This window comes from Ascaphus truei, chromosome 5, assembly GCF_040206685.1.
Source record: "Ascaphus truei isolate aAscTru1 chromosome 5, aAscTru1.hap1, whole genome shotgun sequence".
NCBI lineage: Eukaryota > Metazoa > Chordata > Amphibia > Anura > Ascaphidae > Ascaphus > Ascaphus truei.
The window spans coordinates 95,840,110-95,867,521 of NC_134487.1; the positions used below are offsets into that span (position 1 = coordinate 95,840,110).

The 27,412-nt window shown below is 41.1% G+C and overlaps 2 protein-coding genes across 3 annotated transcripts in view; one reads left to right on the forward strand and one right to left on the reverse strand.

Annotated features, from left to right (window-relative positions):
- Position 1: 1 nt before the first annotated feature.
- On the reverse strand, positions 2-23,545 carry TMEM19 (transmembrane protein 19). Of its 2 annotated transcripts, none has more exons than XM_075600236.1 (7): positions 23,408-23,545; positions 13,336-13,486; positions 12,178-12,291; positions 5,797-5,934; positions 4,659-4,913; positions 3,392-3,601; positions 2-1,999 (listed from the first exon to the last, which is right to left on the reverse strand). In XM_075600236.1, exons 2-7 carry the CDS (start codon positions 13,463-13,465, stop codon positions 1,836-1,838), a joined length of 1,011 nt encoding a protein of 336 aa, XP_075456351.1. In that variant the 5' UTR covers positions 13,466-13,486; positions 23,408-23,545; the 3' UTR covers positions 2-1,835. The 2 variants fall into 2 exon arrangements, with proteins under 2 accessions (XP_075456351.1, XP_075456350.1); XM_075600235.1 differs by lacking the exon at positions 23,408-23,545 and adding an exon at positions 16,426-16,599.
- Positions 23,546-23,582: 37 nt separating this feature from the next.
- ZFC3H1 (zinc finger C3H1-type containing) overlaps positions 23,583-27,412 on the forward strand; it is a 54,032-nt gene continuing 50,202 nt past the window's right edge. The window contains exon 1 of the mRNA XM_075600234.1: positions 23,583-24,129. Within this exon, the coding sequence (XP_075456349.1) occupies positions 23,715-24,129 (415 nt within the window). The 5' untranslated portion in view covers positions 23,583-23,714. The remainder of the gene's footprint in view (positions 24,130-27,412) is intronic.

Here is a 27,412-nt window from a genome sequence, read left to right on the forward strand (position 1 = left end):
ATTACATTTTGGGCTCATAGATGAGCGTTTATTGTTTTCATTCATCAGTTATTTTATTATTAAACATTTAAAATTAAATATCAGACATCAGTACAAGCTTCAGTATTGTGAGCATGGAATTTTCCAGTTAACAAAACAAACAAAATGGAAATAAGTGCTGGCAATTAGAGTAAAAATATGAAACATATCAAAACCGTACCACAGAAAAAACATGGTGACCTATATCAATAGCAAAACTTCCATGTCAATTTCTTAAAATCACTTTTATCCACTATGGTATGCATTCAATCTTCTATATTAAGATGGGGTATTGTGCAATTAGGCAAAGTCACTCTACCAAGGTTTTTTCAAGTAAGCAAACAATTTCCCAAGAAGCAGCTTAAAAAAAAAAAAGATATAATGCATTCACAATGTTTATGCCACTTTTGAAAAATTAACATTACATCTTGGACAGTGGATAAATCGGCCTTTCAACAAAAATGACGCCATCCCATTTTTGAATGTACAAAATGTATTATTGGGACCCAATTCCCTCAACCAAGGATGAGGTTCAGGAAAGCATTGTAATGACAATAGTTCCCAGACCATGTTGCATTTACCTGGGTTTCCCCTAGTAATTTATTGCTTTAACACTCTCCATGTTCAAACAAAAATAGAGTAACTTTTTGTAGAAAGATCACATCTTTTCGGCTATTTGCATTTTAGTTCACATACAAGATTTCTTCTTTCGCTACCAGATGTCTACAGAATTCAAGTTATCAAATTCTTTCTCCGATGGATGTATCACTGTTTCTCAGGAGGAAGGGGCCTTCAGAAACGAAATATGCATCACTGCAGCCAGCAACAGCTCAAATTAGGGCCGACTGGCAATACATTTGCAAAGAGAAATGATCTAAAAGGATGTATGCTTGTATATGCGATTGTGCTAGTAGTCTTTACAAACACATTAGTTTAAAAAAAAAAAACAAGTGCACAGTGAAATGGAATTAACCTTGCGTCCTTTTCAGTCATATAAATACAATAACAATAATCAAATTAGACTAGTGAAATAAGGAATGGGAGATTGTATGAACCATGTTCCATGAACCTTTTTCAGATATTATTCAATAAGAAATTACTATAATTAACATATAGTTGTACTTTAAAAAAAAAAAATGCAAGTTTCATTAAAGCAGCATTGAGCTTGTGTAAGTAACCTCTGCAAATGTAAAAATTCTAAATTGGATGAGATGTTTTTAACGTAATATTTTATACTCAAGATTATTTTTGTTTGACTTCCACTTTTGGGAAGACATGCAAAAGACAAATCCAAATATCTGTACAGCCCAATCTATAAAAGAATCCTTTCCCATATAGAAGACGTTCCCAGTGTAACACCACACCCTGTATATTTAAGTGATGGAAGCAAAATAAAGTTTAGATTCAAAATGTATTCCTTTCTTTGCATGTGACTAAAAGAAATAGTAATAAAAAAAATATTGCAATGCTTCCGCTGAAAATTATATGGACAAAGTGAGAAGACTGCAGATTTGACATCTAGTTTGACAAGCTAGCTTGTTCCATGTAAGATAATGCAGTAATCCCTTCCTGCATTTTAAAAGTAAATTCAGATAAAAAAAAAAAAAAATTAATTCTTTACCCAATAATTGCTAAGCAGCCACAATGCAAGGCAGCAGAGAGCTGCAGATAAACGGCCCCCTAGTGCCATGCAAGGCTGCTTTACACTAACTGCGCAACACTAACGTCCACGTTTTTGGAAAAAACAAGCTAGATGTTTTAGGCAGTTTTTTGGGGGGGGCACTTGTAATTTAAGTGCCAGTCAAATGTCGAAGTTTTCATCCTCTTGGCCAAAAGCTCCATGCGGCACCAGGAAGCAGCAGAGCTATGAGGATGGAGGAGAACAGGTTGACTGCATTATTGTCCAATATGGGCTTGCCAGATATGAGTTTTGCTCCGCTTGCTGGGTGGTTGACAATCTGGCCTGTACTTTCATCGTAACCTGGAAGAATGATAGAGTTGGGAATTATTTGGTGCCATTTCACCACATCTGCAGCTGTAATATCTGTGTGATAACTTCTGAAATACAATACCCGGTATCTCTTTCCAAATTGTTACATATCTATTTTCTAGCATTGAATATACATTTTGCTTAACTTTATTAAAGGAGCAGTGCACGCCATATTTTTGCATTTTTGACACACTTCATTCAGGATATGAGTGTTTAAGATATTAAGTGTCAGGGAGGTTAACATGGAGCTCTACGCAGAGCCCAGCGCAATGCAAAGGCTGCCAAGGTTACATTACAGCTCGTCTCCCACACAGTCTCTTTATCCCATCACCCCTCCCTAATAATGACAGAACAATATAAGGCAACTGCGAGTAAGTGCCTGCCTGACAAAAATAGATAATGTAGACACAAATGAATTGATATGCTTTAGTTCCATTTTTTTGTAGCATGAAATACTGCTGTAAGGTAACCTAAAGATAAATATGAACCAATACGTCTTAGATATACTTGGGCAAATATTCTTTGCACCTTCTGATGGAGAAATATATGTGACTTTCTTTCACGAGTGCAAAACAGTTTAACTGTAGCTAGATTTCTGCAATGTTTTCATACATTTATGGTTGCTTTTAAATAAAATCCCATGGGATTAACCTTACTTAAAAATAACAAATGAGATAGATATATCTATCAACTACAGGTCTTTAATTTTGATCAATCGTCTACTCTAAATCAATGTCAATGATGAAAGCCTTCATACAAGATCAGAGAAAACAACTGAAGTCTCAGGCATGTGTGCAAAGTCAAAAGATTTATTCACAAATTAGTGATGCAACGATACAGTTCGCACCACACCAATTCCTTAACTCAGAATTGGGACAGCATAATTCTAAAGCATTTGAACATCAGTCTTCAACTCACATTGCCTTCTTAGCATGGCTAATGGCCTTTTAATATTGGATGTTAATGATAAAAAGTTGAGCAAATCTTGGGTATATTTAGTTTGACCGAAATAGACATGACATACTCAAATGTTTGGCAATGGAGACATTTAAAGGTCTAATTCCCAAATTCTAGGTCAGTTTTTAACCTTTTTTTTGGTCAAGGAACCCTATAATTATACTGTTAAATCCTGCAGGACCCCAACCCTCTCTAATAGCGCATCTGAGATCAGATGCATTGTAAGGAACCCCAACCCTCTCTAATAGCGCATCTGAGGTCTGATGCATTGTAAATTCTTCTGTATTGGTACAATTTTCAAATAACCTGAAAATTGCAGGGAACCCTTTAGGCATGTCCGGGGAACCCAAGGGCTGCCTGTTGAAACCCTCCCACCCCCCACTGTTTTAGATTATAATATAGACAAAAAATAAGATTTAAACATACCTGAATACTGCATTATTGCTCCCAAGTAGGAATCTATTATAGATCCAAGTAAACCAGCCAATGCACCATATATGACAATGGGCCACTGTGGAGCTGCAACTTCCAAATCATTCACAAATATAAGCTGGGTAACAAAATATGCTGCACCCACACTCAAGCCACCAAGAAGGCTTGAAATAAGACCTACTAGAGTAACTCCTCCATTGGTACCTACAAAGCAAAAAGTCTAGATTCATTTTCCAAGCTTGATTAATTCTGCAGTTGTTCAACACAATTAATTGGTATGCTAACAACTATTTGTTCAGTAGAAATATTACACCAACCTACATTTAAGCATTAGTTAACATACAGTAGTACAAAAGGTAGTTTTAGATCTAGGTCTAGTACATCACTATTTCTCTTCGGGGTAGCTAGTTTTCACAAAAAGGTGCAATTGCATTCAATATATACTTCTGAGCTAAACACATAATATGAAAGAGTGGCAACCCCCTGAAAAAAAAAAACACAATTAATTCAGACCAGTTGTCTGGAAATCATTGGTATACACAGAAAAGCTATGCTGCCAGAAATATAAGGTGTCCAAGTGATTTTTGTTGTTGTTGGTGGAGGACATCTTGGGGCCCCCAAGGATACAAAGATTTTCTCTTTCAATTCCTGTTGGAACAGTTCTCTCCCTTCTGATTACCAGAACCTGAATTCTGAATGGGGAATGTAACTGTTTCTCTTCTCAGACTGCAAACATTGCTACACAATGTTAAAATCGGTGCATTCCTGCACTTATTTTGTACATTTAACCCAAGGAAGTATACCTTCCAATTACAGTCCATTGAAAAGTAGAAAGTGGTCTTTAGTCTAATTGCAATCTGTGTCTCACCTATGTAATTCTTACATTTCTATTGGTTCTGGTGAACAAAATGAAATTACTTCTGCAGCTTAAAAAATATACGCAGATGTTATTGTATATCAAACTTCAAAAACCATCATGCATGTAAACATCTAAGGAAGGGACCAACATGGCCTCAACGGCTTATATAAAACATGTCTGTCTCTTCATAATTGTGATAAAATTAAGAGCATAACCTGCAAATCATCAAAAAGGTAGTCCAAGGTAATTCCCAAGACAGCCATTAATACATACTGTAGAAATTGACTTTAGGAAAGATCAGTGTGTTCACCAACTGCTCCTACCAAAGAAATAGTGCACCACATCAGTTAGTGAAATCCAATAAAAACAATGAGAGAAACAAACATACAAGTTATGCCTTACCTACTGGAACTTTTTCCCAGGTTGTTATTAAACGGGGAGCACTTTTACTGAGTACAGGGCCTATCTCAGAAGCCCATGTATCTCCTGCTGAGCAGGCAAGAGCTCCTAGCAGCGATAAGCACATCCATGATGCAGTGTACTCTTTGGAAAAGTCAATGGGTATTTCACCTGGTCCATTTTCTACCATGTAGAGCAGAGCAAGCTCTGCAGGGACACCACCATTACAAAATACCTGCACCCAATTTCTCTGTCCTCCTGAAAAAAATAAAATACAAGTTTCAAGGGAGCCCATCATATTTTGTGGGAAGCGAATTAACTTTATATAGTATTGTAGATTTGCGACCTTGTTTGGTTTCAGCATGAATTTCAAGGATATGTAATGTACAGGTGTTAGAAAATATTCTCACAAATATAAATTGAATTTAGTGACAGTCAGCCATTTGCGTTTTTCATGAAATACAAATTTGTGTGTTTGAAGTAGACAAATAATAATGACAGGAACAGAACTCACAAGATATAGGCAATACTCCAAAATCGTATAATCCCTCCGATAAGTTTAAGAAAAATAAATCAAAGAGTTCTTATGGATATGCAGCATACAGCAAATAAAAATATTACTTGTGAGCACAATCGCATGTCTCAGACAGGTCTGCAACCCTACTTTTCCCCATTATCTCTTGGGATACAATTCTTCCACTGCAGCTAGGGATTCTGGGAAATGACATGCAAATGAGCACAGTGTTACCTTTTGCTTCCTATCCATATTAATATGGACCCCCTATAAGTTTGTGCCTGCGACATTACACATTTTATCAACACAGTGTGCGTTAAAGAAGTGCATAGCCAGTACTCTCAGACAACAGTGCGAGGCTGGTAATACTGGCTTTGCAATTTGAAGCTGGAATAAATTTTAACCACAAGTTATATAAGTTATGTTGGGTAAGAAAAGTGACAAAAAAACTCCACTGTACGGTGTACAGCAAATAACAGATATTCAGCAGAATCCTGAGCATGCATCTGCATAATGTGTTCCAGCTCAGGTACCACACAGAATGCTGAATTCACTAGAACTGTGGTTTATGTCGGATTTCACCCTGATGGTCACACTAGAAGACAGCACTAATCACAAAGTCATTACCTTCTTTATATTCGGAGTCAAAGCGCTTCTTAACCTCTCCTTTCCATTTAGTGAGTTTGGAGGAAACGAAAAAGAAAGTCAGCAAAGCCGAAAAGAAGCTGTAATTTGCAACCGTGAGGATGAATCCAACAAGCAATGCTGCAAGGAATGTTGAAGAAAGTTAGTACAGTATTTACATATTGCTTCCCCATAAAATCAGAGTTCAGTTAAGAAACGGATTAAACAAATTAACGGTTTAAGAATGTACAGTTACAAATTATAAAGCAAATGCGTAAAAAGTATTAATAACCACATAAATCCAATTCATAGCAACACTGAAGAGGATTTATCATACATAGATGTGTTCTATATTAATACGTATTTTGTAAAAACGAGGTCACTGGGAATTACTGTACAAGTTGATAATCACATTTATTAGTTTAGGGGCCACTATCAAACAAGAATAAAAAGGTGGGTTCAAGGTCATTAAACAAAGATGAATAACTAGCATATGTTAAAATATCAACATATCTTTATAAAGGCAATTCCTAGTGCGAAGAAATGACAGCCTATCAGAAGTGAATCCACCACACATGTTCACTGATTAAATGATTGAATTATGGTTTAGTGTAAAGATGGTACTGTATACATAAAATACAATGGGATGTGTGATGGATGGGCACTGAAGAAACTGTTTAGCAACTGTTCCTTGTGAGATTGGGCAATCTCATGAACGAGAAGAAGAAGCAATGGGATTTTACATAGTAGATTAAATAAGAATTTGTTTTTAATGGTTCACTGAATTCAAGCTCTATTTTCTGTTGTATGTATATCTATTCATTTTTGTTGATTGTTGGTTACTCTGAGATAATTGGCTAATTAGAATAAAACAGGAAAGCCTCATGCAACAGAAGTAGACCAGGTCGTCAGAAAAAGAAAAAAAAAATAGCACAAGAACTTCCCACAGATTACAGAGGGCATATCCTGCTTTTGGAAAACCAGGCAGCTACAGCATGGCCCGTTTTATACCAGTGGTCCTTACATTCCCAACTGGAGTTGCATCAAACGACAGCAGCAAAAACCTCAAGTGAGCAGGGAAGCATAATTAATGACAGTAACAGAACTCACAAGATAAGAGCAATAAGGAGGCTTTGTTTTAACATAACTGTGACCACAGGCAACCCGATACGGCTTGCTTTCTACTGGCCAAACTACTGTATTGGGAAAATGGAAGCCCAAAAAGCTGCCACTACCCAGTTATACCAGAAAAATAACAAAATCTGTGAGAAAACCTGCACCCTTGCCAGTAGGACAAAAATAACTGCTGAGAGGAGAGCAGAGAGCATTGTAGGGGCGGCTGGAGCCTGATTCATTTAAAATAAACTTAAAAAGTGAGTTATTATATCTCCATTCCGATACATTATGTTGGATCACTTAACTGTGAGGTCCCTTACTACAGTGTTTGTGGGGACCCTAGTCCACTAGTCGTTTTTTTATGGAGTTTTGATTGTTTAACATATTTGGGACACTATTTGTGTTTATCCACTGGGCAGTACACAGCTGCAGGAATCTTCAATCAAGTTCATTTTCATGATAACAGGTTTTTTTTGGAGCACCACACACCTTCTATATTTAAAATATTATTCTACCACTACACTGGGTGGGGCTTATTTGTTTGTTCTGGCAAAAGAGGGACAAAGAGAAAAATATTGTTATTCATTCAACTGCTCCATTTATACAGCTCAACCCCGTTATAACGCGATCCATTACAACCCGAATCCGCTTATAACGCGATGCAAGCATAGCTCACAATTTTCATATTTATGAATACTTTACAACACGATTATTGGTGTCTTAAATACTTTATTGTACATTATTTCTAACGCGATCCGCTTATAAAGCAATGTGATTCTTTGGATCCCAAGCACAGCGTTATAAGGGGGTGGAGCTGTATATGCAATAATGGGAACAGGATATTGGCACTCCCAGAAATTAAATTTCTCACAAAAAAAATAAAAATACGAGGAAATTAGATACAAAGTAATGGTTTTGATTAAAAAATAAATAAATAAATAAATAAATAAAAAAGGACAAAAACAATGTAATCTTTAACCTAAACTGCTTTTGAGAAAGGTTTTTTTTTTTTGTTGATCTTATGGAGTTTTCAGTTTGTATTTTGTTCTGCCTCCAAAGTTATAGGACCGGAACATTAGGCTACAGTGCTGAAAACTAGTACTGGTTAGCTGGTTCTGGTCTGCAGTAATGTTATTTTGAAGGAGCACGAGTTAAACAACGTGTTTGTGCAACATGAATTCCACACGCTAATAAAAAGAGCTTCATGCATTTAAAAGCTGTTCACATGACAAAGTAAACAAAAAAAACATCTCCAAGAAAACCATACAGAAGACTTTGGAAACATCTTGTGTTGATTTTAGTATACCAGGACGGGTTATTCAAGACAACAAGTTCAATTTTATTGGACTTCTACAGCATGAGACTTTTTCTGCCCTTCCATATATATCCTGTAAATATCAATAACTATCCTGTAATCTGTTTTGTGAGCCACAAATCTTCAGAAACACCAGCCCTGAAAATATATATATATATCCCACTTCTAAAAAGTACCCTCTGGCACCTGTGCGCAGTGATGACTGGCCACCGGCAGCAGCCCTCCCAGAAACATTAAAGCCGGATCTGGCACGCCGATATCGGCATTGGTGGTGATTGACAGATCAAGCCAAGTGAGGAGAGAAGGGTGGGAGGGAGGTCAGAGCAGGAGGCAGAGTCCGTGCAAGGGCTGGAGGGGAAGGAGAGTCACTGTGTGTCATAGATACACACTGACACAGAGCTGCCCACAGGAGGGTGGTGAATGATCTTCCCGATACTTCGGTTACAAGCTTCTATTCTCCATGTTGCTCCAACAAAGTTTCTGATTTCATCCTTCCATCTTACTTTTGGTCATCATCTAGGTCTTTGAATTTCCCTTGGAATCCAGTTGAGTAACATCTTTGTCCAACGATGGTCATTCCTTCTTGCGATGTCAGGCCTACTGCCATTTTAATTTCTTCAACTGTGTGATGTCCCAGACTTTGCTTGGTTTCAAACCCATTCATTCGTTCTCGTGTCTCTTTGGGGAATACCCAGCATATATCGCTCTATACTTCTTTGAGTTGTCTGAAGCTTCTGAATTATCTTTGCATTTAGGGCTCAAGTTTCACATTTGTACGTGAGCACAGGCAGAATACACTGGTCGAAAACTTTCCTATTGATGTACCTTGGAAGGTTCACTTGAAAGATTACCAGTCAAAGAAAGTTCAGTCCGCGCTCTTGCTTCCTAATGTTGCAGAAATTGATTCTTCTCCCTCCTCTTGCTGCTCCTATGATCGGAAGTGTCTCCCCTCACTCCAAAAAACGGACTCTGGTGGAAAACCCCGCCGGCGAACCAGACGATCAAGAAAAGAAGCACAGGAGCGCACCAAGGTAAGGATGATTGTAAAATGTATTAAACAACAAGGCAATAAAATAACTTACATGTAAGTAAAGATAAGTAAATGTCCAAGTCAACGAAATGTTCAATGCAACTATTAGAGCATATATTACCTTGCCACTTTGACAAAGTCACTCCCTTTTTTGAAAATAACAGTGATGTTGCTTACCAATAGGTTAACTATCCCATCACTGCAGCGATTTTAACTATGGAACTGCCTGTGTGTTGTGGATTTGAATAATTAGAATAATTATTTCTTTCAGCCCTATGATTGGTGTGCGGTTTAAGAACGAACAGCCAATGATAACAGTTGGTGAGACATAAAAAGACCCCTCACGGGTGCCCTTGATATGCCTGATGAAGTATATTCACTATACGAAACGCGTCGCGAGTGAACTGTGTAACTAGCCTCCCTATTCCATCCCTCGGGGGCTAGCCTACACTAGTGTATTTATTCCTGTCACGATCCTTCATCCTAACCGGCATCCACAGACGTCTATCGGGGGCCTTTTCCCCCACACATGCGCACATGCTCTGCATACAGCGCCACCATCCGCATACACGCGGAGGCAGATTTTGGAGCAAGTGCCACGGAGTGAGCCCCAGCGCGCGGGACCACCACATGAAGCGGAACTGTAACTGCCCCCGTTTGACTCACTGTGGTGCCGATCTGATGAACATTTTCGTTGATTTGGACATTTATTTATCTTACATGTAAGTTATTTTATTGCCTTGTTGTTTAATACATTTTACAATCATCCTTACCTTGGTGCGCTCCTGTGCTTCTTTTCTTGGTCACTTGAAAGATTATCTTGTTTCTTCCAAATCCGCTCTATCCCATCTTCATTCTTCTTCTGATTTAATTCAAAAGGTTCCCATCCATTGTTACTTGCTGGCCAAGGTAAACAGTCTTCGACTTCTAGTTGTATTCCATTTATTTACATTTTTGCAGAGTTTACACATTTGTTGAACACCGCTTTGGTCTTGCGGAGAAAAATATTGAAGCCCACTTTCTTACTTGCTTCAGCAAGTTCTCTGATTTGTTGCTGGAGGTCTTCTAGACTTGTGGCAAAAATAATAAATGTCACCTGCAAATTGTACGTGACAAGTATTTACATTCGATTTTGATTCCTTTTTTCTGTCAATTCAATGTTTTGAACAAATCAAGTGTTGCTGTGAAAAGCTTTGGTGACAGGATGCCTTACTGTCACACTCACTTGCTGATCTTTATGTTGCTAGTATCTTAATCTTCTAAGATGAATGGTAGATCAAATAAATTTTTTCGCAAAATCCCTTCTTGTACAACTTGGAAAAGATGGGTATAAGTGGCACACCACTGCTAATAAAAAATAGATAAAGCGTTTTATGCTTATGGTGCTCACCTTCTGATGATCCCGGCATCCCAAAGCTGGATCCAAAAACTGGTGCACAATGCAAGGTAGAAGCAGCACACACAAGACTAATGTAGAGTTTAAAGAAACTTCAATCTAAATTGAAAGCATCAGAGCTAATGAACAGGTAACATTTCAGGACTCAAGGTCATTTCCTCAGACCCAACAGGGGGTTGGCCCGAGGAAAGGATCTTGAGTCCTGAAATGTTACCGGTTCATTAGCTTTGATGCTTTAAATTTAGATTGAAGTTTCTTTAAACTCTACATTAGTCTTGTGTGTGCTGCTTCTACCTTGCATTGTGTTCTTGTACAACTTGTATGTGGTCTATTGTGTTGTACCCACTGCAAAATCCCACATATTCTCTAGGCTGGGCAAAGTCCAGGATCTGTTGCACCCGATTAGCAAGTATCATCGTAAAAATCTTGCAAGTGATTGGAAGTAGACTCATTGATCTGTCGTTCTTGAGATATTCTTTGTCTCCTTTCTTGTGGATGACTCCAGCTTACTCCACTGCGCTGGAATTTTCCTGTTCTACAAGCAGCATGTAAAGAGTTTTGCAAGGATTTTTTTCTACTTCTTCCCCAGCTTCTTTAAAGATTTCAGTTGTAATTCCATCTTCCCCAGGAGCCTTGCCATTGTTCATGGATTTGGAGTGAATGGTCTGTTCCATATCCAAATTCTATTTGGATTTTTCTTAAGACTTAATGATGTAGAAGTTTTCACATCCTGCAAATTCTACCAATCTGTTTCCCCGTTCATTCATGTTGCCGCAACCATACTTACCAACTGATACTTCGTCTTTCTGCTGGGCACCAGTCTTTGCACTGAAATCTCCCAGAATGATCTTGGTAACAATTTATTTTGTTGTTAAGTTGGTCGATTTCATGGTAGAAGCCTTCTATTGCATGGTCTGCATGACTTGATGTTTGGGCATATACTTTGATTATTTGAAGCCTGTATCTCTGTTAAGTGAATGACAATTTTTGCTGCTCTTCCCGATGAAATTTCATACACAGTTTGTCAACGATAAAACCTACTCCACTGATCATTCAACTTTCTGTACCTCTTTAATATAATACACCCCCCTCCCCGACACTGACCTCATGGAAAACAAGAGCTGGCAAAGCGCTGGAGCCCTCCATCTCACTTACTTCCACAGCCATCATGCAATTCTGCCGCCCACTCTCCAGTCTCCCCCACTGACCCTGCTTTGATGTCATCATATTAAAAGCAGGATTGGGGCGAGCTGTGACCAGCTGTAGTGGTGTCCAACAGGTCACTCAGCACCTCAAACAACAGGCGCTTGGGACGTTTTAGACACCGGAGATATAGATATGTAGATAGATATAGATATCTAAAACTTGTGAGTCAGTTAACCTTCTATCCAATATCCTGGAAGGAGCACAGTTTCCTTCTCATGCAATCACATTAATCATACATAAGAAATACATATCAGGTGCCAACCTTGTATTTCGCCAAGTTATAAGTTGCATAAAATGTAAAGGAGAGTGATGAAAACTTACCTCCTAGAGCACCACTGTGATCCAAGCTCTTCTTTTTTATTCCACGAGTTGCAATAATAACTGGAATAACTATAGAAACCAGCCAACGCCAAGGAGAGATCGGCCGCAGTGTACCTGTTGAAAACACAAGACTGCATGTGACCAAATTTTCTGACACGGTCTCCTGCTCCACTGACACTAAACTCCTGTATGCCCAAGGCCGCGGGCATGGTCAGCGCTTAGCCGCTGAGCCGCTGAGCCACGCTCGCCAGTGAGCCCCTGCAGCCGCAATGAGAGCGGCTTTAGCAGGGGCTCGCGCACGCTTCCGCAGGCGTAGCAGTCAAAAACATTTTAGTTTACGCGCTGAGGGGAGCGGAGGGCCGGTCACGTGAGCGGTTCGCCCAATGAGGGCGAACCAGCTCCGTGACATCACTGGCCCGCCCATAGACATGCCCCCGGACGGCGCGCGTAGTAAGGCCAGGGAAAGCACCCGCTTTCCCTCAGCCTCCGTGCGGGAGAAATGTCTATGGACTCAGCCTAAGGCTACACTTATAGTGCCGGCGACGTCAGGCTGCGGTCGCTGGAAAAATCAAATTGAGATGACTTCCAGCGATCGCAACCAAGCCGTCGCGTCGCGCTTACTATAAGCGCACACGACGGCGGCAATGCATTTGTTTTGATGCGGCGTCGCCGGCACTATAAGCGCAGCCTAAAGGTTTACATTTTGCATTGTAATGTGTGTGCTATGTAACTGTAAGCCAAGCACCCATACATCATTCTAGTCAGAGAATAAATAAACTAGTACGGAATGTATTGGAGACGACAATTAATTTTAAGTGGCATGCTTGATTTTCCCTAAATTTTAGTTAGCATTTATCAATGCTTTGTTCCAGTTTCCATGAAGTGCAAATCATACTCTAATTTTGTGCTGTGTACTTTTTCTTTAGTACAGTGTAACACGCTGATACCTCTTCATAAAAACTACTGTGACAATTCCTTTTGGTCATAGCATAAAACATAGTATGCTCTTCTTAAAATGGCCTGTCAGAGCATTTTCTAGTAATCTTGGTACTGCTTTTTGGTCTGTAACATATCTGATTCAGTACAGTTTACAGAAGCAGCCTTTAATTTCTAAATTACATAAAATGATGTATAGTCTTTTTAATACAAAAGGCTTACCATAATATGTACTTGCAGTGATAGAAATGATCCAGAAAGATAAAGATATGCAGAGGATCATGCACAGAATGACAATGTTCATCATCATTTTTACAGATTCCTTGTACAAGTCGTCTTGAATAAACAGCATTAGGACAGTTTAGCAGATCACCTGAGAAGCAATGACACAAAATATACTTTCATACACCAAGCAGGATCTAAAAAGTTACCAATGATGAAAAATCAGCTACACAGGAAAAAAAAAATAGTGTTACCAGGAAAAATGGAAGGCTGTATTAAACATCCAGCTAATTACTGGAAGGAGGTGGTCTGAAAATAAACATACAAAGTTTACCATATCTATACACTATGCAATTCAAAATAAGTTTAAAATATTTGGTCATTGGTTTAATCTTTTTTTATTGCTAAATCACATGCCAAATATTGAAGAACTATGCTGCCAAATGTGAGACATTTTCTTTGTTGGTGCCATACGAGATAATTAACATCAAAGACTATATAAGAGTATGGGTAAACTTAGCTGTAGTAGTTAAATATCACATGCTACAAAAGTACATTGCAGCAAATCTTCAGCATCAGTTTATGAACTAAACATTTAGGAATCCCCAAACAACTGAATGCACAAAACAAGTGCATTTAAAAAAAAAAAAAAATTAGTTCTGTAGTATTAGATAACACAGGCAGTACTCGCTTTTCCGACACAATGTGTCCCGCAAACCTGCGTCGGATGCGGGACCCATGTTGACCGGCTGCGGTTTCTGTCGGATGCGCAGAAACCGCGGCAGATAATTAGGTTTTTTTACTGCATTATACGCAGAAAAGCGAAACGTCGGAAAACGAGCACTACCTATACTTACTGCATTCTTTTAAAATTATTATTCAACTCTTAATGCCATTTTAAATTAGTTTTAAAGCAGCCTTTGAATTCTATAGCAAGCTAAAGACCACCTCCCAAGCAGTGCAAGATCTTCGCAACACTTTCCTGTTTGTGATACATTGTTGCCAATGTTCCCAGGAGTTTGAGCTGTAAACTATAACAATAATGTTACCTTAGTAATAAGGATACATTGTAGCTGCTGAGTTACACCGACTGAAGAAGCCATTATGTTAATCACACCTTAAGGATTTTTACAGATTTATAATAGTAGCACCAAACGATTGCCAGCTTAGGTAAGGCTACGGCCCCTAGCGCCTGCGCTGCACGCACGGCGGCGCGTGCAGTTAAATTCCCCGGTCTGCAGAGAGCTGCAGGGTGGAAGACAGGGGTGGGGGCTTGATGGGGGCACGGCCGTGACGTCACCCGGCAGGTTTACCCACATTGGATGAACCGCCGGGGGGCGTGGCCTAGCACTCCGTCACGAGTCCTGCTCTCAATTTTCTTGAGAGCAGGAGTTTGTTGGCACAGCGCGGCGGCCCCGGCCACATTGTGGGGCGGCTCTTGTCCCTCCCGCTGCAATAGCCAGCGGGGACCTGGCCTGGGGATGTGCTTATAATGGGGGCGCACGTGTGTGCAACGCCACCAAAATAAAGTAATGGTGTCAATTGAGTGCGCAACTAGTGTGCGCGACAGACGCGTCCAAACAGATTTAAGAAATGTATTTTCCCGGGGCGACGGCCGCGTCACTTTGAGCGGTTCAGCCAATGATGGCCACATCTCCGTCCCGCTACCTGTAGCCTCCAGCACATGTTTCGGGTGCGCAGCATGCACTATAAAAGAGGCCTAAGGCCTGTGACATGGTGCAGGGAGCATCGCTGGGCAGCGCTGATGCTCATGCTCTCCTGCTCACGCAGGAGATTTTTCTTGTCCCTGGATGAGCGTCAGCGAGCGCGCTTGTGTGCAGGGTGGGAGCCGGGGCTAGGGCGCCACGTCGCGGACTGCCATTGGCTTCTGGCAGTCACGTGACCGGCCCTGCCCTTGCATGAGCAGCAAAATTTAAACTTGCCCGTCTCCTGTATTTCCACACGCCTCCGCAAGCGCCGTCTAAAGCCGCGCTGATAGGGATAATGTTTCCCCTCAGCACGGTCTTTTTGACCATGTCCGAGGCCTAAGAATGTAGAAGTATACATTGTCACATGTTTTACATATATAAAGAAGAAAATATATGGGTGGGATGTAGAATTGCTGCTTGAAATAGTGTAACTGGAATTGATACTAAGGCTGGGGCCACGCTGAAGACCGCAGGGAGGAGTCCACACGTGGCGCGATCAGATTGCCTTAAGGCAGTGATCGCAGACCATACGACGCACGGAAGCAGGAGGGGGTGCGCGTTGCGCGAGAAATCAGTTCAAACTGATTTCTCGGCTTGACAGGTCACGTGAGCGGTTCACCCAATGAGGGCGAACCAGCTCCGTGATGTCACTGGCACGCCCACCAACAGTGCGCCTACCATGGCCAAAAACGCACCCGCTTAACATCATAGTCGCGCCTGCCTCTGCACGGGCAAAGGCACCATGGACCTGGCCCAACGGTTGAACCATGTTCAAATTCTGTCCTTTTACTTCTCTATATTATGTTGCCTGTCAATCAGGTTTACTCCATTCCTATATTCATATATATATATATATTCCTATATATATTCCTATATATATATATATATATATATATATATATATATATTCCTATATATATATATATATATTCATATATATATTCATATATATATATATATATATATTCATATTATATCATATTATATACATTCCTATATATATATATATACATATATATATATATATATATATATATTCCTATATATATATATATATTCCTATATATATATATATATATATATATATATATATATATATATATATATATATATATATTCCTATATATATATATATATATATTCCTATATATATATATATATTCCTATATATATATATTCCTATATATATTTTCCCCCACAGTCCCCACATGCCAAATAACTATATATGTCTATTTGAAATCAATCATATTGCCCGTGTGTAAACTGTGTCTGCACTGTGACCAATTCCGTTACACACATACTGAACCATGTCCCCCCTCCTCCCATGTTACCTAGCTCACGGAATCTGGCACGCGGCCTGCTCCCCCTCCTCCCATGTTACCTGGCTCACGGAATCTGGCACGCGGCCTGCTCCCCCTCCGCCTAGATACAGGTAGTACTGACAGCGTCCAGGTGCTAGCACAGGATCCATCGCTCTTAGCCCGCTCAGGCACCAAGTGAAGAGCGGACCAGCGCGCCCGCGCCCCCCGCTCCCTCACGCGCACGCGCGCGCAGCACCACGCAGAGTTCCGAGTTTCCCTGTGCGCCACACAAAGGCTGCACTTCCTGTGTGATACCCAGTAACCCAGTGCTGCCCACAGTGTTCTGGAACGTTGTTGTATTCTCCCTAGTTATTCTAGAATGGTATTATCACTATAACTATATGACTCTTTCGGGAGTTAATGGACGTGAAAAACTAGCATACCATTTGTCAATCAATATTTACTATATATACTATCAATATATACTATCCATACATAGTATATATGTGCGGGAAGTACAATCAAACAGCCAGCTAGGCTCAAAAGATGTATAAGAGGGTTCTATTAATAGAAAAAAATCACCCCCCAACTGCAACTTGGGTTAAAAAAATTGAATTAAAATAAACAGTAATAAAAAATAGAACATTGGTACTGTGATTCCATGTGTTAAATGCACTCTATTTCCATTCATTTAAGCGTTGTCCTAAATATAAATATATTTATGAATATCAACAAAAATGTGCCTGTAAAAACCAACAGTGATAGAAAGGTCAAAGGCTTGCTGAAAGAGCTGTGTTTGGTGAATGTTGAAGGATTTTGAGAACCATTATTAAGTCAATAGGAGTTATTTCTTTTAACAGACATTTTTCTATAAACAAAAGTGAATGTTAAATGCAAAAAGTGAATTATAAGGGTATTTACAGGTAGTCCTCATTATCCAACGTTTCACTTTACAACGAATGGCATATCAAACGCTTTACAATGCAACCCTATGGGCCATTTTTCGACGCCGGAATGCGTTACCCAACGCTCACTGCCACTGATTAACTTGGGACTCACTTTACAACGGTTTCCCTATCCAACGCTACTTCCAGAACGGATTCCGTTGGATAACCGAGGACTTCTATATCTTTATATAGTGCCATCCAGGTACATAATGCTTTACAATACACGACATACTATTATAACACACAGAAAAAGAGCTTCAGACAAAACAATAGAAAAAGAAGTCCCTGCCGAAGAGCTTACAATCTAAGTGGTAAGTAAGGAGAACTTACAGAGACAGTAAGAGGGTGTTCTAGTAAGTGCGTCTGCAAGGGGCCAAGGTCAGTACATTTGAGATGTATAGTGTGCTTCGTTAAGGAGGTGTATTAAAAAGGGTCCTAAAGGTCAAGAGAGAGGGTGCCAGTAGGATATTGAGGGGAAGGGCATTCCACAGGTGTGGGGCAGTGAATAAGAAAGGTTTAAGGCAAGAGAGGGCTTTAGGCTGCGGTCCCAGTCTGCACTGTAGCACGCGCGCCCGCCGGGGAGGGGGGAGGCGCATGCACGTGTTGAAACCGCGATCTGCGGTCTCACCTATGAAGGAAGACTTGCGGCTGATCGTGCGTCGAGAGGGTGTGGCTTAAAATGTCATAGCCTCTTGTTCCACAGCATAGAACAAAGAATAAAAAGCAGCACTATGATTGGCGGGTAGCTCCTGCGGTCTGATTGGCTAGGGAAAGCTGCAATATGGTTGGTCCTCTTAGGCATACGTGACGCGGTCGCTAGGGCTAAACACAATTCTCTTGTCTACCATGAAAATCTGTCGTGCACTGCAGGGGGAATTTGCGCGTCAAGGTATGAAGTGGGGCCGGCCAGATTGAAGGGCGGTACTTGTTCGTACAGTGCACGCCGAGCCGTGCGCTGTAGAACGTACTGGGGACATAGCTTTAGATACAAAAGGGGTAGACAGAAGACATCCTTGGGCAGAACGTAAGAGTCGAGCAGGTGTATAGCGAGAAATTAGGGCTGAGATGTAAGGAGGAGCAGAAGAGTGTACAGCCTTAAAAGAGAGGAGGATTTTTTTTTTTTTTTTGTAAGTTATACAGGATTTAATAGGAAGCCAGGAGAGGGATTTCAGCAGAGATGCTTAGACAGATTTAGGAGAGGGTAAAGTGATTCTAGCAGCAGCATTTATGATGGATTGTAGGGGAGACATGTTAGGCTGCGGCCCCAGTGAGAGCGTTGCACGCGCAATAGAGCACTTGGCGCTTGTGCCCCCCACCCGAGAGATCTGAAGGACTTCAGATCAATTGCGACGGGGAGGTTGTGGTGGGGGGCGTGGCCATCATGTCACGCGGCTGGTTTGCCCTCATTGGCTGAACCGCCACCGTGACGTGGACATCGCTCGGCCACCACGCCAAAAGTCTAATTTTTTGGCATCTCAAAATGTTGTAGTGCCACTCACGCTTGGTCATGTGCGCACAGGCATTGACTGGAGCCGGCCCCATAGAGAGCCGTACCTTGTTTGCGGCGAGCACGCAGTCCGCGCAGCCGCGAGCAGTGGGGACGAGGCCTTAGACCGAGCTCATGGTGGCAGCGTCGCTACGTGCACTTGCGGGACTCTTACCTGATTTCCTATTGTAGTTCCTCAAGTGCCTGCAGGGGTGCGCTTGCCAACGCTGCTACATTTTGGCCCGACAACTAAATTTGAGATTTCGGACTGCAGTCACGTGACATCAGCGTCACGTGAGCTGGTTCTGCCAATGAGGGCGAATCAGCTCCGTGATGCCTTTGCCACGCCCCCCACCATGCCCCCGATCTCCTCCCCAATCTCCTGCAGCCTAGTGCACACTTCGCTGGGGCTGCAGGAGTGCGCCCAGTGGCGCGCGTGCCCCGCCACCTTGAGCTCGGCCTTAGAGGCAGGAAGGCCGGACAGTAGAAGGTTACAATAATCAAACGGGAGAGAAAGAGGGCCTGCGTTAACATTTTAGCAGTAGAGCTCAGAGAAAAGGGCGTATCTTTACAATGTTACGACAGTAAAAAAACGTCAGATTTTAGCTTCATTGTGAATGTGAGAGAATGTGAGGGAGGCGTCAAATGTGACCTCAAGCAGCGTGCTTGTGATACTGGGTGAATGATAGTTCTGCGAACAGTAATGTAGAAAGAGACAATATGGCCTGGCTTGGGGGAAGTATGAAGAGCTACGTCTTTGACATGTTAAGTTTGGGTCGGTGGAGGGCCATCCAAGATGATATAGCGGAGAGACATTCAGAGACTTTAGTCTGTACAGCAGGTGTAAGGTCAGGAGTTGAAAGTTAAAGTTGTGTGTCATCAGCACAGAGGTGATATTTGAACCAATAGTTTCTAAACATAAAATTAAAGAGGACCTTTAGCAAAGCTTCCACACTGAAAAAAACTTTTGATGGGATTTTTTCCAATTATAAATTTGTTGCTTTTTATTGCATCAGTTATGATTCAGTTTTGCAGACAGGAGCAGTGGTTGAAGTGCCACTTAAAGCAGCAGTCAGTGCTAGCAATATATATATATATATATATATAAAGCAACTGTAAATATTCCTGTATATTCAACCCTGTCTTTCACCATTATCACCCAGCAAACAGCACTTCCACTGCAGCAAGGGATTCTGGGAAATGACATGCAAATGAGCACACAGTGCCACTTTTTATCTCATGCTCACATTACATGAGCAACCCTTAGTCAATGCATGCTGCTTTAAACACAGCTTTTAAGCAAGGACTTGGGAGATGCAAAGTCAGTTAACCCTGTGTGCTCATTTGCATGTCATTTCCCAGAATCCCTTGCTGCAGTGGAAGTGCTGTTTGCTGGATGATAATGGTGAAAGACAGGGTTGCAGACCTGTCTAAGACATGCAAATGAATATACAGGAATATTTACAGTTGCTTTATGCTTTACTGTGGAGGGTTTTAGTCACTTTTTTTACCCACCATAACCTTAATAGTCGTGGTATTATATATATATATATATATATATATATATATATATATATATATATACCACGACTATTAAGGTTATATATATATATATATATATATAAAACTGAGTTAAGTTATGGTGAGTAAAAAAAGTGACAAAAACCCTCCACAGGAAAGCAAATATGCAAACAGCTATATTTGCATATATATATATATATATATAGCAGAAAATAGACGTGTTAGTCCAGTTGCGATAGGGCAGAATAAATGAGTTCTTCAGTATTAGGTGATAGCATTTTTATTGGACTAACAATTTATGTCATAGGACAAGCTTTCGAGAGTTATCCTCTCTTCCTCAGGTCAAGCAATACTGATATACAAAGGATTCAATGGCTAAAACAGTGTAGAAAAAAAAACCTGATATGGGCTGTAGATAAGGTAGGGTGTTAAAAGTGTTTGAATCCAGGGGACGGTGACAAGAAAAGGTGGGGAGGGGGAGGGATCCTGGGGGGGGAGAGAAAGTGTGGATAAGAATGGAGGCAAGCAAGATAATTACAAACAATTTTGATATGGTGTGAGAAAACCCATATCCGCTTTAAGTCCTTTGGTTTTGGTGTCAAAGAGTCTTATCATTCTGAGTTCAAATGTTTTCCGTTCTTGGGTGCGTTTAAACATTCCATTGAGGATTTTGATTTTTAAATCATTTATGGAATGATCTGGTTGTGAGAAGTGATGTCCCATGGGTGAGCAGTATCTTCCTTCTTCGTGATGGAGTATAGAATGTCTGTGCATATTCATTCTTCCTTGTAGTTTTTGGCTGGTTTCCCCAACCTTGGTCACATTTGTTGCACTGAATCATATACACAACATTCCTGGATGTGCAGCTGTATGATCCTTTAATATTGCATGTTCTATGGTTGTGACTGGCTGTGGGATCTTGGCAAATATGTTTGCAGAGTTTGCAGCGTTTGTTGTTGCACGGTTTTGTGCCATTATCAGTGTCTTTAAAATCGTTGTGAAGTTTTCTGCTGACTAATTTCTGTTTGAGGGTTGGTGGTTGCCGGAATGCAAGAATGGGAGGTTTGGGAAAGATTTCTTTTAATGTCGCATCCTCTGCCAGCATGGGTTGCAGATCTTTGATTATTTTTCGTATACCCTCTAGGGTAGGGTTGTATGTGGTCACTAGTGGTATGCGTGTGGTAGGTTCTTTCTGTCTGTATTGTTACACAACCATAGAACATTCAATGTTAAAGGATCATACAGCTGCACATCCATGAATATAGTGTATATGATTCAGTGCAACAAATGTGACCAAGGTTGATACATTGGGGAAACCAGCCAAAAACTACAAGGCAGAATGAATATGCACAGACACTCTATACTCCATCAAGAAGAAGGAAGATACTGCTCTCCTGTGGGACATCACTTCTCACAACCAGATCATTCCATAAATGATTTAAAAATCAAAATCTTCAATGGAATGTTTAAACGCACCCAAGAACGGAAAACATTTGAACTCAGAATGATAAGACTCTTTGACACCAAAACCAAAGGACTTAATGCGGACATGGGTTTTCTCACACTCTATCAAAATTGTTTGTAATTATCCTGCTTGCCTCCATTCTTATCCACACTTTCTCTCCCCCCCATCATCCCTTCTCCTCCCCACCTTTTCTTGTCACCGTCCCTGGCTTCAAACACTTTTAACACCCTACCTTATCTACAGTCCATATCTGTTTTTTTTTCTACACTGTTTTAGCCATTGAATCCTTTATATCAGTATTGCATGACCTGAAGAAGAGAGGATAACTCTCGAAAGCTTGTCCTATGACATAAATTGTTAGTCCAATAAAAAAGGCATCACCTAATACTGAAGAACTCATTTATTCTGCACTATATATATATATATATATGGAAATAGGCAGATGGCACACACATAAACTGAAAATAGGTGCTTGTCCCATACAGGTTAAATGCATAGATAAGCTCCTTACCGAGTAAATCCAGGATCCCAAGATCACGAGGCAAGAAAGAGACAGCACACTCAGGAAGTACAAAAAAAGCGTGTATTCAGAAGAGAAACTGGCACAAAAACCCGACGTTTCGGTCCTTGACACAAGACCTTTCTCAAGGGAGTGCTCTATACATAGTAAAACAAATCTCAGGGATTTGTTTGTTAGTTGGTGGTGGGTATATATGTTTGTCAGATTTTACTATGTATAGAGCACTCCCTTGAGAAAGGTCCTGTGTCAAGGACCAAAACGTCGGGTTTTTGTGCCAGTTTCTCTTCTGAATACACGCTTTTTTTGTACTTCCTGAGTGTGCTGTCTCTTTCTTGCCTCGTGATCTTGGGATCCTGGATTTACTCGGTAAGGAGCTTATCTATATATATATATATATATATATATTCAAAAAATAAATAGATGATACCGTTCTGTGGCTAACAAAATGCTTTTATTTGTGCGAGCTTTCGAGATACACTGATCTCTTCTTCCGGCGATGTTACAATGAATGAAGCAAGCAAAGGGTATACTTAAAAACAGTGTCTCTTGGAATGTTATCACATATATATATATATATATTTTTTTTTTGGGGGGTGGGGGAAGGTATTTTTTCTTTAAACATCTGAACTGGGGTCCCTCCGAAATGTTCCGCCATCCCACAACCTCCGGAGATCCCCATTTTCCAGGATACCGCTAGTTTACTTCGCCACAATGGTGACACAAAGTGGCTTCAGGGCCAGGCTCACTCTCAATAGAAAGTTGCAGTGTTATTTGGTGGTTCCACCGCCAAATTTGTAGTATTTTGTTGCAAACACCAACACAGAAAACTAGAATATTTAAATTACTGGGGGTGTCCCTGAAGGTCAGAGGTCCACAGCTCATCTGTGGGGTACCCCATTCAGGTAAATAATAAACGAGAAAATTAGGATTGCTGCTTAAAAAAATAATCTATATTTAATTAACATTGGCAAAAAGCTATTTGGACCATATTTTTTATATATTTATGCCAGATTTATATGCTTGGAAAGGGAGGGAGGCTTTATGAAATACATTAATTAGCAGCAGCCGTCTGGGATTGCAAATGAAAAAGTAGCTCTAGTACTATAACAATGTAATCACTGACCATGAATCAGCCTCATCTGTCTCTTTATGATACATGACACTTTGGTCAATCAGAGCCTGACCCTGTGTACAGTATCAGAGCACAAGTGACACCTCCGCCCCCACTGGAAGGGGAACTCCACTGACTTTCATTCGCCTGCTAGCTCAGTGACGTCAAGACGACTGTGAGACTTCTCGCGAGACTACGCTCCACCTACTACTCCCTGGCACGCACGCAGTAATAGACACTGAGATGTCCGAGATCGGCTCGCGGGGAGCGAGTGTATGAGTCTCGCGCTTGGGTTTGTCACACGTCACAGGCCCTTGTCATGTCCAAACCGGTCCCGCGCGGGCTGTCCCCGCGGGAGGAGGGGGAGCTGGAGGACGGGGAGATCAGCGACGACAGCGTCCGGCCCGACAGCCCTCAGCCAGCCAGGCCCAGGACGGCGAGCCGCGGCCCTCCTCACGCATACCGGCCTCGCCCGCCGCCGCCGAGGCTTCCCCACGGCTACAGGCCCAAGGAGCAGTACCGACCGCCGCTCCGCACGCAGCAGCCGGGGGACGATAACCAGAGGCCCTCGTTCTGGGAGCGTAGCAACAACGCGCTGGGCCGGTTCCGCACCCGTGGCTGGGTGGGCCGGGGCAGAGGGGCCCGCTCGTGGGAGCGGGAGTGGGGGGAGCGAGGGGTGAAACCCAGCGGGCAGAGGCCCAGCTCCGGCTGGGGGGAGCCGTCCCCACGGAAACGTATCCTTCATGGGCTGCCTGGGAGGGGAGGGAGACTAGCAGCAGCGCCAGGACTTTATTTAATGTGTGTGTATGTGTGTGTGTATATATCTATATATATCTATATATATCTATATATCTCTCTCAAATGGAAATATGAATGTATGCTCATTTGCTTGTCTTAGCTCTGCAACTATGCCTTTCACCATTATCACCCACTGACGCAAGGGATTCTGGGAAATGACATGCAAATGAGCACACAGTGCCACCTTTTGCTTCAAAACCATATCGTGTGTGTGTGTATATGTGTATGCACCATCTTTGTATATCTGTATGAATGCCATCTCTTTGTATATATGTATGATATGCCTGTTATTTGCATAGTAGTGGGAAGGGATTCAATTGTACATCCATGTGAACCTTTTAGGATCCAGCACAGCTATAAATGGTTGGTAACCTTTTTGGCTGGCTGCAGAGTGTTAATGCTGACATTGCCATAGTCTGTTTAATAGTCTCTGAACAGGACCTGTCAGGTTAAATAGTGATTTTTTTTGAAAATCTGCCCAACCAATTGTGAATATTCCGTGAAAGATTCTTCAATAATAAGTAACATATATTGAAAATAATATACCTTTCAACTGTGATATAGTGTTCATTACCCTTCAGTGAAGTGAAGAAACAATACAAAGAAAAATAACAAGTGACCTTGTGTTAATAGTCTGCTGCTATTCACTCACGATGGATCGGCATCTAGTAAAAGGAAAAAGCAGCGCACAACTCTGTGTAGTATATTCAAAATATTTTAAGCATATGTAAAAGATGGTGAGTATCGCACGTACATCAGTTTAGATAATAACAAGCATTACATGTATAGGCACATGATGCTATAACGGCGCTCTGCTAGTCTCCTCATCCGATGGGCATCACGGCGGTCCACTTCCCGGAAAAGTATTGCTCAACATCACTCTCGGTAGGCGGGTACTGCTGTTTCCTGGTGATCACTGTCAGTGTTTCCAGATGTCTCCGTTTCAGATTGGCGCTAGTGGTAGACTAGTTACTGGGGAGGCTCCTGCATGAGTCTGGTTGTGTACCAGGAAGGAACACCTGCTGCGTCTCAAAGCGGCAGCCACTGACGTCATTAGACTTGTCACTGGTAAGGGACTGTCTGGTTGTAGTCAGAGACAAAAGCTAGTTAACACAGGGAGTCTTGTGCAGAAAGGAGTCCATATAACCAATAATGGTTTACGAATATCCTACGCGTTTAGTAGTTTGAATCTACTTCATTAGGGATCCCTGATGAAGTAGATTCAAACAAAGAAATGTGTAGGTTACTAGCGCCAATCCGAAACGGAGACATCTGGAATCACTGACGGCGATCACCAGGAAACAGCAATACCCGGCTACCGAGAGTGACGTTGAGCAATACTTTTCCTGGAAGTGGACTGCTGTGATGCCTGTCGGATGAGGAGACCAGCAGAGCACCGTTGTAGTAACATGCCCATACATGTAATGCTTGTTATGATCTAAACTGATGTATGTGCAGTACTCGCCATCTTTTTTACATTTGCTTAAAATATTTTGACTATACTATAGAGTTGTTCGCTGTTTTTTTCCTTTGACAGGTGAAATGTAACTAAATATGGGAAATGACCGGTGAATACTTAAAATTGACTGCAGGGGACCCCAAAATCCAGCCTATCTGTGCCATAACAGTGGGGGAGATTCACTAAACTCCAATAAAGCATATCACAGCTCTCCATTACTTACTGTTGACACGAATGGTAGTTAACATGGGGATTGAACTGTTAATCTCGTCCAATGTACAATATAGGGTCAGTGTTAGAAAGTGTATACAGGCATACCCTTCTTTAAGTACACTCACTTTAAGTACACTCGCGAGTAAGTACATATCGCCCAATAGGCAAACGGCAGCTCACGCATGCGCCTGTCATCACGTCATGAACAGCAATACCGGCTCCCTACCTGTACCGAAGCTGTGCGCAAGCAGGGAGACTATAGAGCCTGTTACACATGCGTTATTTACATCAGTTATGCACTTATATAACGATTGCAGTACAGTACATGCATCGATAAGTGGGAAAAGGTAGTGCTTCACTTTGTGCATTTTCGCTTTACATACATGCTCCGGTCCCATTGCGTACGTTAATGCGGGGTATGCCTGTATTACTTCCGTGTTTTCAACACTGTACTTGGGTTAACTTGGTGGGACCAGATTTTATAAATAATCCACACATTACTGAGCCCAAACATTTACACTTTTAGATATTGATTAGATGGTTATCCTAAAACATGACCTTGTTGGGGTATCCCATGTAGCGGGTTGAAAACATTGTATATAACACACAAAGTATGGAGGGTAACATGTTTTCCATCTAGCAGCTTTGCGGCTAGAGGGGGGGTGGGCGGTGTCAGTGATGCTTTGTAATATCTGGAAGCTAATGGGTAAGAATGAAGTTCTAAACCTCACTCGGTTGTAAAATATATTGGTGATGTCGAGTCATAACTTGTAATAATTTTTTTTTGTAGTTTATTGAAAAATAACATGCCCTGAATAAAATAGCTAGTGATTGGAGGAACTTAAAATCAAGGTATAAAAATGGCAGCCAAATACTGCCATTGATATGTTTTGTGGGGGAAAAATAATTTTTATTTTTGTCGCAATCAAAGGAAGATGTCCTCAGGCTCTATGAAGCAAGAAATGCATGAGTCAACACTTAGTCATGTGTCCATATCTCAGAGCGTCTGAGCTAATGTCTAAGGAAGGGAGCAAGTTTTTTTTTTTTTTTAGTATAACTGGTTTAACTGCAATTATGCAGACACTATTAGCAGAATATTACATATAAAAAAAAATACATAAACGATGTGAGCTCTATTTCCAATTTATTACTATACACATCCACATTTACACATGTCTACAAAAATGAGGTATGGGAAAATAACTACAAAAACAGACAACTTTTTGAGATTTTCTAGATGGGGCTTGTTTGTAGCTGAGGAAAGTGAAGCCATTCCAAAGTCTGAGTTGAAGTCATTTTTAAATCCTCCTATTGATGCCTTTATGATGTCATAACGAAAAGATTCTTATGCCTTCAAAAATGAGGACACAGAGAACAAAACTGTAAAGACAAACGGTGTGCAGTTTATGAAGATATACTCTGAACATTTGTCGTGAGTTAATAAAGGTACCAATCAGATTGTCTGAAAACTACTTTACAACACAGATCTGATTTACAAACTTTTTGGAATAGCGTCAACACTTTATTCAGCTACGAAAGAGTCCCAT

Bases quoted from the DNA above. Each gene is read 5' to 3' on its own strand.
- TMEM19 (XM_075600236.1), bottom strand. From the start codon at position 13,465: ATGCTGTTTATTCAAGACGACTTGTACAAGGAATCTGTAAAAATGATG. The intron at 5,935-12,177 runs GTAAGTTTTCAT...CATTCCTTGCAG, and splicing joins TCACAGTGGTGCTCTAGGAG to CATTGCTTGTTGGATTCATC. The intron at 2,000-3,391 runs GTATGTTTAAAT...TCATTCTTCCAG, and splicing joins AGCAATAATGCAGTATTCAG to GTTACGATGAAAGTACAGGC.